Below are 10,870 nucleotides of genomic sequence, written 5' to 3'. Positions count from 1 at the left end.
AAAACAAAAGAGAACAGAAAATCAAAGCCAAAAGACTTATGGTGGAACCTTTCCCGCGTGGCCTTCAGCAAACACACAAGTCAAAAGAAAAGGTTTCATGCAGGACTAGAATGGGGGAACCTTCCGGTGGTGCAGGGCACAGAACTCCTGTGGGGGCAACAGAGTCGGTCCTCCAGCTGTTTTATTCTCAAATTTATTGTAGCTCTGACCTCTGAAATATGTATTGCAGCAAAAATGGGGGACTGCTAATACAAGAGGAAAGTGCGGGCAGGGTTGAGGGCAGTCAGAAAGTGGGTTAGGGTAGAATCCAGGATGCCTGCCAGGGCCATCCTGGCAAGGGGTCAGAAGAGGAGGGGAGGTGGCAGATGGCTGGTGGCTCGCCTGTGCTCTTGAGCAGGTTCCATCTCCCGGCCTGTCCTTTCCAGGGAAAATGGGTTCAGGGAAGCTGGGGCAGAACACGAAAACTGGGAGAGGATGTCTGTCAAATATTGTGCAACTAAAATTTAAATTTAAATGGTAGTCAAATATACCGTCAGTTACCACCAAACATAGCAAAGTAAATGATTTTCAATAATTACGGTATCAAATGTATATTGAAACGATAAACAGGAGACCATGGGAGAGGTTAAAGTCTAGGGGACATTCTTCCAGGCCACAGCCCCAGGAAGTGCCCTAGCAGGCCCACAGGCCTCCACAGTGGCTCAGGCAGGTCCCAACTGCACAAGTTTTCGCTCCCTCATGTTGGCCTTGGTTCCCGTGGCAGAACTTGCCTTCCCGCTGGACACTCACCTGCGCCTGAGCCCCTGGAGAAGCCCGGCTCCCTCCCCCTCTGCCCACAGCCACAGCAGCATCCCCAGCAGTGACACCACTGCTCTGCTCCATTCTGCCCTACTCTGCTCCTCTAGCCACAGCTGCAATGCCTCTATCTCCACAAGAGCTTGTGGCCTGAAGGCACTGAAGGAAGAAGACCTTTGCACGCTTCCAACCATGCTGCAAATCCCCATCCATGTGTCTTCCCACATCGAAGAAACACCTGACCATTCAGAAGCAAATTTAGAGCTTATTCACAGGGTGAGAACAAAGGGAAGCTTCCAGCACAGTGTAGGTTTTATTTCTTATAGTATTTATTTTGACTATTAGAATAAAGAGATTACGAACTATGAGCTATAATTTAGAAACTTCAAACTATGAGCTATAATCTACAAACTACAAACTACGAGCTATAATCTACAAACTACAAAGTGCAAACAAGAACAATGGCCTCTTCCAGGGCTAGTATCTCCTGTTGGCCATAAACTGCTGCGTGGCCATGATCAGAGGCGTCAGCTCGGAGGTCGGCTTGGCTGATGTTACAAACGGATGCTGCCCAAAGAGAAAAAGAAAAACATGAACTTGTACTTTCCTCACAGGCTGAAACAGGCTTTCTCTGGCTACCAGAAAGATACAGAAAGAAGAAAAGGAGGGCATTCTGGGCACCACTGTCTCCACATCCAGGACCTTGCTACATGAGGCAAAATGGCTCCCAATCCCACAAATCCGTGACTCCAGATGTCTTCAGCTTAAGGAGATTTGGTCTAGGTGACCTTGAAAGGCTCCTTCCAAGGCATCCTAGGCCAGGATTCTCCTTTGTTTTCCTTTGCAAGCCCCCAGAGGGGAGATTCTTAGGAGCGGGCCCCATCAGACGCCTTGGACTTGAGCAGATGAGGAGCCCCTGGCAGCGGGCAGCTGGCGCAGCCTGCAGCCGCTTTGCCTTTTACCTGCAGCAGTTCCTGGGCAGACCAGCGCCTGTCCTCGTCCCTCTCCAGGCAGCAGTGCAGAAAGTCTCGCAACCACGCCGACTGCTGCCTGGGCTTCTGCAGCTTTGGCCTGCCCCCGCTGCTGATCAGCTCTTGAACCTAGAGAAGAAGGAAATGCCACGCTCTAGCTGTCTCCTTCGCACCCCAAACTGCTCACACACACCCCACGGGACAGGCTCCACTCTCCCGTGGCACTTTACTCCCTGCCAGAGCCTGGCAGATACCTTTCCTACCCCTACTGAAAGAACACAAAGCCACAGGCAGCCATAGCCAGTCCAATAGGCAAAGGCTCTTGCCTTCACCCCTGATTTCACTGGCTGATGGGGACTAAAAGCCCAGCTTTGCCCTTTTGTCAAAGCTTCCGTCAAGCAAAAGGCATCACCATTTTTTGTGCGGTTCGTGCACTGAAATGGCAAGGGGACGATCTGGACAAGGAGCACGAGAGACTATGCAGCCTGGCACCTCTCATTTCCAGGTGTTAGCAAGCTTGCCAGGCAGAAGAATGGGAGCAGATTGTGTTTGGGTGTCAGCAGTATCTGAGAGCAGTTGCAGCGCACCGTGCGGGAGGTTTTCATCCGGTAAGGAGGCGCCCCTTCCACCATCTCGATCCCCACAATGCCAAAGGACCAGATGTCCACTTTGGGGCCATAGAGCTTCCTGGTGAAGATTTCTGGCGCCATCCAGTAAGTGGTCCCAACAGCTGATCTCCGTTTGCTCTGCTCAGCGGTCAGCTGAGCAGCAAGGCCAAAATCAGCTGAGGAGAAAAAAGAGGCCAGCGTGAATGAAGAAAGCAAACCAAAGAAATCCCCGCTGTACCAATGTCCAAGAGGGCAGCATGGAACCCGGCTGCCAGCAAGGGGCCATGCTGCCATTCCTCTGGCCTGCAGCCGAGGAAATACGGAATTGGCCAGTTAGCAAAAGCCCCAGCTTTCAGGCAGTGGCTTTTAGTGCCCTGAAGCTATTAGACTGTAAGTGCCTTGCTTGGGAAGGGACACACGCACAAGCCAAAGGCACTCCTGAGCCCTTGTTCCCAGCAACACCTCCCTGCACCTTGGGGCTGTGCTCTGCACTTGTATCAGGGCAGCCTGGACTGCCACAGGCACCACTGCAGGGAACCGGCAGTCACCCAAAGGCAGCCCCACACCGCAGCCTGCCACGGCTGAGCCTGGCCAACAACACCCACCCAACTTGACGGATCCGTCCAGACCCAGGAGAATGTTGTGGCTTTTGACGTCCCGGTGGATCACTTGCTTGGAGTGAAGGAAATCCAGGCCTTGCAGGCACTGAGAGAGGAAAAAGAAACACCAGCCTAAGTGGATTTCATCCCACAAGCGGGGAAGTGGCACATCTGCAACACTGCAACATTCCTGGGCCATGCTGAGCCATGGCACGACAGGCTGCTGGCAAGGGCAAGAGCTTGCTGCTCCAACACGAGGACAGCAGTGCCTTTCTAAGTGAGGGTGTGTTTGCTTCTGAAAGAGAAAGGACAATTGTTCCTCCGGCCACTGCCCTGCAACCACAGACTGAAGCAGCACTGCTGCAGTGGCTGTGCTCTCTCCAGCCAGACAAGAGTGGAGGCTTTTGCAAACACCCCTTTGGTGCAAGGCTCTCTTGGAGGCTGAGCTCCATGACAGCCCAGTGTGTATCTTTGTCTGTGCCACTTATTTTACATTGTGCCACCAGTACTTTGCCCGTCCAGGGAAGGAATGCAGCACACACAGGCTCCAGGCAAGTGTTTAGAGAGGCAAACACAAACACACTAGAAGAAGGGCAGGGACACTGGCAGGCACTTCAGATGCTCTTGCTACTGCCAGTCATAAGAGAAAGGCAGCAAGGAGGCTCAGAAGATGAAATCTCTCCTCTCCTTGTCACCCATTTGGAAGGACCATCCCGACCAAGGCATGGGAAGCACAGGCACCATCCCTTACCTCCCGAGAGACAGCTGCTATCTCTCCTTCTGCCAGGCGAGTCTCCCTGATGACATCGTGTAAGGAACCTCCGTCCATGTATTCCATCACGAGCCAGAGTTCCTCGTCCAGCAGGTAGCTGAAAGGAGGAAACAACAGCCTGGAGATGAAGGCGTGCACTCACACCACCTGATGGATTCTTGTTTCTGTGTCTCTCTCAGAGGAAGACAGGAGGAAGTGAGCAGTCATTCACTACGCTCTACAGGCCTTGAACTCTGGGCAGTCTAAAACACTGCTTGCTATCCACACCAACGAACAGGCCAAGGGAAATACAATCTACAGTGCTTTGGCAGCACTTCAGACCCATGGGAAAAAAATCCAAGCCCAAAGCCAACAAAACCATGGGGAGAGAGCACAGGAACTTTGAGGCTGTTGGCTCAGTAAGATAGGGCCAAGTCTGGCCTTTGAAAGCGCCCTTCAAACTCAGCATGCCAGGAAAGAGTAATGCAGCCCCAATGCAATCTCCTCCCAAGACACTGTAGATCAGCCCAGAAACAGGAATGAACAGCTCCATCCTCTGCCACCCACCAAAGGAGTGCTTGAACCTCTGGCTTGCAGGATGTGAATGACCTTTCACAGCAGAACAGCAGAACCACTCACCTGTCTACATAGTTGACAAGGTTGGCGTGCTTATTGCCACGCATGACCTGGATTTCATTCAGGCACAGTTCGCTGCCGCTCTCTTGCAGGAGACTAATTTTCTTTATGGCCACCTAAAACGACAGGGAAAACCATGAACCAAAGAAGTCTGTGGCACAGGACCACAAGGGCAACATGGAGACAGTGATTATGGGATGATAGTGCTGGGCTGGGCCAAGCTGCCTTGTGACAGGACATCAGACCGCCTGCTCGGGCACCTCCCAGGACACAGAGCCACATAGCCTCTGCCTTGGAAACCTGGCAGAAACACGCTCTAAGCTCTCCACCTCAGAGGTCTAACAACACTCACTGTGCCCAGGGCCAGTCTTCTCCCATGGCCTTACTTTATCATCCCCATGCTCATTCACACACCTCTTGCAAGCAAGAAGCCATTTTGTGCCAGTAAAAATGGAGCAAAACTGCTGGGAAACCATTGGCACTTCTAGGGGATTGGATCATTACTCCAGCACTCACTGGCATTCTCCATGGCACAACAACAAAGCAAACAGTTAGAGATGTGGCAGATAAAATGCTGTCCTAAAAACATCCTGAGGGCTATTCCTCCTAAGATATACAACCCTACATACTTCACAATGAAAAAATGCCACGATGATGAAAACATCATTAAGGACACCTCCAACAACCACAATCCTAGCACTTCCTCACTCCAGGAATTTTCATTTTGCTCCACTCAAATACTTTTCTTCACACCACTGACATTTGCAATTACTGCCTGACTGTAAAAAGAAATAACCCAGGCCATGATCTTCTAGGGATATACACCGGGCTATGGGCAGGGCTTAGGCCTTTGAGAGACTCCTTGCAGACCACTCTGTCTAAGCACAGTTCCAAGGGCAGCACTGCAGGTGCCTACAGAACTATCAGCACGATTCCCATGTATTTGCTAACAGCCAGAAAAGAGAACTCAGGAACCCTGCAGCCCCAAAGAGCAGTGCCATGCTCTGAGACACCACCTGGGCACTAAGACCCAGCCAGCGTGTCCTCCTCTGGCCTCCTTGCATTCCCAGGGGCAGCTGAGAAGGACAAAATCTGTCCCCACTGTATTTGGCAGGGCGGACACTGCTCTGCACTTCATCTGCCTTTGCAGCAAAGCTCTCCTGGCCACCCAAAGCTCAGCCACAGCTCACAGCAGAGGGGAGGGCACTCGAGAGCTGCAGAAGCTGCGGCGCTGCTTGGCGCTTACCTCTTCTCCTGTGGCAGTCTCCACTGCCATGCACACTGTGCCGAAACCCCTAGAAACAAAACAGCAGCGGAGAAAGAAGAAGTCCTTTAGTCCCTGCCACTGCAAGACACTGCAGTCCAATGGCAAATAAGTCCTGGGGCAAACAGTAAATGGAATAGGACAGATTCTCCTCTGGGTCTTTCCCCCCTTTTCTCTTTCTGTATCTGTACATGTGTGGGATTTTTCCAGGAACTTGCCAGTTGGGCCTTCTCCCACTTCTCCCTGGAGCCTGTCTGCCAAACTCAAGCACCACTACCGAGGCCTTCTGAGAAGCCTGAGGCCACGGAACAGCCATTGCAGGAAAGCCTCCAGACACAGATCCCTTCTCCAGCTTGCAAGGAAGTTAGTGCCCAGCCATAGCTGCAGCCACAGCCAGAGCAGGGAAAGGCTTCCATTGCTGCACACACAAATGGAGAAGTCCTCAAAACACAGGATCCTTGGACACCAGCGTTCTGAGTCCAGAGCTGTTGTCAGCTGCTTCTCTTTGGTGCACCAGACACCTGGAGGACTCTGCTTTTCTGGAGACTTCTTGTACATTTGGCTTCTCACAGGGAAAATGTTGCAAATCAGTCCCATTTCCAGTCAGCAGAGCTGGCTTTCAAAGGGAACAGCTTGGTGGATTCTTTGCAGGAAAGGCCTAAACCCCACAGGATCCACCAGGGTTCTGCCATCAGCCAGATGACGCCTTTTCCTCTGGAGTGCATTGGCACTGGCCGTTGCCCTGAAGCTTTGTCTTTTGCCACGTCAGCTACAAAAGAGAGCTGCTTCTTTCATTTCTGCTTTTGGCTGCTAGGCTAGGTGGTGGCCATCCAGACCACTGAATCTTGCTTTCAGCAAAATACTGGAAAGAAATGTTACCCAGAGCTGTTCCCTGACAGCTGTCAGCTGCTGACTTGACCTCTGAGGCAACAAAGTTTCTCCTCCTTTCATTCCCACCCATTCTGTATTCTTTTGAGACATGCAAAAATGCTTTCTCCTAGGAAGAGCGGCAATCAGGTGCAACAGACTTGAGGGACAGGAGATCTGCCAGGTGCTGCTCTTTGCCGCAGAAAAGACATTGCCAGCGTCCAGGTGTCTTTGCCGCCCTGCCTTCGGACCACAGCTGTAAATGCTGACCAGTACTGAGAGATCATTAGGCATCATCCTAACGCAGTGTCTGAACAGCTTTGGAGCTTGCCTGACGTCGCTCTGGGGAGATGTGACACCAGCAAAATGCACAGGCCCTGCCTTTGAAGAAGGAACTGTGGCTGCACTCACCCTTTGCCAATGGTTTCCAGCTCTGTGTATTCAGCCTCAGGATCTCCCTCGCTCACCAGCATCTCTGGAAAAATCCCAAGGAAAGATGCTCACTTCAAAAGAGATCCCACCCTGCAGCAGATCAGAAAGGCAGCCCCACTCTCTGCCACTCTGGGCCCTTTCAACTCAGGCAGTCGGCAAACAACAACACCACCGCACCACCACCACCACCACCTCAGAAACAACAGCAGCAAGACGAGCAGCCCTGCAGCACAGATGGCCTGCACCAAACTAGACGTCTAAACTAAAATCTAAGCACGTGCAGAAACAGTCAGAGGATGCAGGGATCAGAAAGCTGTAACCAAGAGAACTGGTTGTTGTCTAGAAATGTTAAGGGCAGCAGGAATAACAAAACCTTGCTGGTCTTGGCAATCAACACTCTGTGACCTTCAAGCAAAGCTTTAATCCTTGCAAACATCAAAGGCATCTTGGCTCCTGGAATCAATTGTTCTCAACAGCTGCCCTTTGCAGAACAGCAAGAATATTGCAAAGTGCTTCCAGCAGAAGCACAATCTGCAGCTTTAAGCAGGACAATTTTGCCTAAACAATGGCCTTCTGCCTTTCAGGAGCAGCAGCTCATGTTCCAACCTACTGTGCTGGGCCTTAGGAATGAGGTGCCTCAGCCTTTAGGACAGGCCGAGTTCTGAAGATGACCTTGGCCGTGCCCCACAGGAGCTCCTTGAGCGCCTACTCATTGCCTGGGTCACGGCCTCCTGCTCAGCCAGAAACAATCTCTGGTTTGCCTTTTGCCTCCAGGGAAGCTCAGGCAAAGCCAAGCCAGGCTGAGCTGCTCTCAGAGGCAGGAGCAACACCCCGGTGACCCCTCACCACCTCAAAGCACAACAACAGGTCCTGTGTGGAGGCCTCAGGAGCTGGCACTCAGCTGAGGAGGAACAGGAGCTGGGACAGCTCATGCCGACACACGCACACACAGGGCACTGCTCCAGCAGACAAGGATCACAAAGGACGTACTCAGCATGGCCAGGCACTTGTCCTCTGTCCTCTCTCCCAGCTGCTCTCTGCTGCCAGAGGAGCTACTGGTGCTCCAGATGCACGAGCTGCTCCCGCTGCACTTGCCAGCTTGGGGACTGGAGGCTCCTTCAGAGCCTTCTGCTGCAGCTCCTGCAGGTGCCAGGACAGAGGAGGTGGAGCTCTGGGAAAAGAAATGAGTGAGGTCACAAATGTGCCTGGCAGAGGTGCCCCTGCCATCCCATTTCAAATGCAAGCCCCTGGGAAGATGCTGCTGGCCACAGCCAGGGCTCTTCACCTCTCAGCTTTTGCAGCCCGCTTCTCCAGCTCAAGGCCCAAAATCCAAAGGCTGCTTTTACACCATGGACAAAATGACACCACACTCACTGCTAACCAAAGCAGGCACTTACTGATGATGTTTGCTCTGGGCCTGGGCTGACAGCAGGGGCAGGTTCATGAGCACCTTCCTCCTCTTCAGCCTCTTCCTCGCGTGCAGAGGCAGCCAGAGCAGGTGCTGACGCTGCCCTTCTGCTCTGGGGACACACAGCAGCATGAGGGACAGGAAAGAACCTGGCATTCACCACCTCACCTATATTCAGCTACAGGCCCCGCTGCATCTCAGCTGTTCCTTTAGCTACTGACAGCTGCTGTCTGCGCAGGGCCAGGTCCCTCCTGGGGACAGTGTCTCCTCATATCCTGCAAGCTTCTGAACTGCACCTTTGCACTGCTCTCTTCACTGGGGACAGGGAGCCTGCACAGCCACTGGCCACCAAGGGCCTCACTTGTACCCCAGCAGCACGCCAAGACATCCTAATGCTACCTCCTGTCTCTTGCTAAGACAAATTCACAGCCTCTTTCAGAACAGTAGGAAGGTGATCCCTGAACTTCCAAGTTCCAGGCCTCACTGCCTGCGGGAAGGGCAGGAAAGATTCCAGCCCTCAGCATCTTCAGCCAGGCACGGGAGGTGCTGTCTGATCAGAAACTTGCAGCTATGCTTTGCTCCAGCCACAGGACTGCCCAGAGCTGCCACTTACTGATGCTGCATGCTCAGGCCCTGCAGTTGCAGCAGGTACACTTTGCTGGGCATCTTCCTCCCCTTGGGCCTCTTCTTCAGGAAGACACACAGCCACTGGAGGCTCCGAGGTTCCCTCTGGGCTCTGCAGACAGACAGCAGCATCAGGGACACGTAACCTCCTTTATATTCAGCTCTAGACCCAGATGCACTCAGGAGAAAGCATCTGCAGAGAAATGGGATTCTAGGGTGCTCAGACTCAAGTAAAATGGGCCAGCTGGATTGGACTGCGCTCTCTTGTACAGGAGAAATTCCATCATGGCAGCCAGCATATTCAGCTGCTTAAAAGTTCTGGAAAGGAACTGGAGAAAACAGCCCTGGGTCCTCCTGCTGCTGCTGTTGCCGCAAAGGGCCTGGACTGTACTTTCATTCATCCAGCCAGGCTGGCACCGGACTGCAACAGGCCCAGCTCACAGCTTGCTCCGCAATTGCCAAATGCTACCAAGGCCAGAGGCTCCTTTGCCACTCACCCAAAGAGCAGATTCTCTCCAGGCACGGCTGATGTGACCTGCAACACACAAGGGAAAAAGAACCAGATGCTCTAAGAAAACTGCCTGTGCTGGCCATGCCCACCCCAAAGTCAACCCAAAGACAGAGCATTCTGCTTTCACTACACCACTCCAGCAGCATCCCTTGTGGCACACAGCAAGCAAGACAACAGCAGCACAAAATACTGCCTGGTGTCTACCTTGTCTCTCCTCTTTGGCCACTCAACCCATAGAAACTTGAGACTAAGTCTACAAGTGGTTCTCTAACAGTCATTGCTTCTGCCCCACCTCACCCAGCAGCGGCTACAGCTTCTCTCTTTGCTGTATTTCAGTCTGCTCAAGACATTGCATGCAGCAATTGCCATGAGCTTACTGAAAACCTTTCCCCAGGGAGGCTTCACCCAAGTCCCTCTGAGCCATGGTGGCAGTCCTATCATGACACAGCACAGGAACAGCTCCTGTGTGTGGGAGCATACAAGAACTCCTCAAAAATGTCCATCTCAGAGGCCTTTACCAAGCTCATTCTGTGATTTCATCACAGAACAAATGGCTCTTTTAGCGCGCAGGAAGTGTCAAGTTCCACAGGCAAATGCTGGGATGAGGGAATGCAGACAAGAAGCCTTGAACTGAGGGACTTTGCCTCAGTCCTGGAGAGCAGTGCACAGCTTTTACAAGGACTCCTGCCAAGCTCTCCCAGTCTTCCCATCCTGGAAGTTGTCTTGCTTGAGCCAGCAAACTGAGGAGACTCCAGACTCCATTGCCACAGGCCGTGGCACGGCAGGAGCGGAATCCCCGCAGGCTACATCACAAATGCTGCCCATGTCCCACTGGCTAGAGACACGCCCTTCTTAGCTGTGGGCAGGGGTGTTACCCAGCTGAAGGCCTCTTTGTGGCATTTGGGTTTCCATATGCTGCACTGAAGAAAAACGTCTACTTACGTGCCAGGTGGGTGAAAAAGTACCCGGAATAAGCCACGGTAAAAGCCGTGAAAGCTGCAGCACACACTCCCTCCATGGCTGGAGCAGTGCTGCTCAATCTGCAAGGGACAAAGCCTGGGAGGAAACAAAAAGACTCAAGAGTCCTGCTGGCAGAGACCTCGTCGATCAGCAGGTTCCCCTGCAGTGAGCGTGCCGCAGAGCTGCTCTGCACACTGAGCCCTTCCGGGCCTCGGCACAGCAACTCTGCCTGACAACGCTGCCATGCGGCCGCTGACATCACAATAGCAGTGCCCTGGGCTGCTTTGTGAGTTCATGCACAGAACCACACCTTCTCTACAGATAATGCCAAAAAAAGCCTGCAGCGTTCTCCTCTGCTACAAAGCCACACAAAAAGCCCTCCTAGTCCATCACCTGTTGCTCAAGGCATCTAAGAGTAAAAACACACTAAGCCCCTCTAGCCCA

The 10,870-nt window shown here is 52.7% G+C and overlaps 1 protein-coding gene across 1 annotated transcript; it reads right to left on the bottom strand.

Annotated features, from left to right (window-relative positions):
• Positions 1–1,272: 1,272 nt before the first annotated feature.
• Positions 1,273–10,484, bottom strand: LOC129133167 (serine/threonine-protein kinase PAK 3-like). Its single transcript, XM_077172182.1, has 12 exons — positions 10,409–10,484; positions 9,453–9,490; positions 8,945–9,067; positions 7,914–8,094; positions 6,903–6,966; positions 5,607–5,655; positions 4,364–4,476; positions 3,725–3,842; positions 2,980–3,079; positions 2,354–2,550; positions 1,758–1,895; positions 1,273–1,362 (listed from the first exon to the last, which is right to left on the bottom strand). Exons 1-12 carry the CDS (start codon positions 10,482–10,484, stop codon positions 1,273–1,275), a joined length of 1,287 nt encoding a protein of 428 aa, XP_077028297.1.
• Positions 10,485–10,870: the final 386 nt, after the last annotated feature.

The sequence above is a fragment of the Agelaius phoeniceus genome, chromosome Z, assembly GCF_051311805.1.
Source record: "Agelaius phoeniceus isolate bAgePho1 chromosome Z, bAgePho1.hap1, whole genome shotgun sequence".
Classification (NCBI taxonomy): Eukaryota; Metazoa; Chordata; class Aves; order Passeriformes; family Icteridae; genus Agelaius; species Agelaius phoeniceus.
This window is presented reverse-complemented; position numbering and strand designations above follow the sequence as displayed.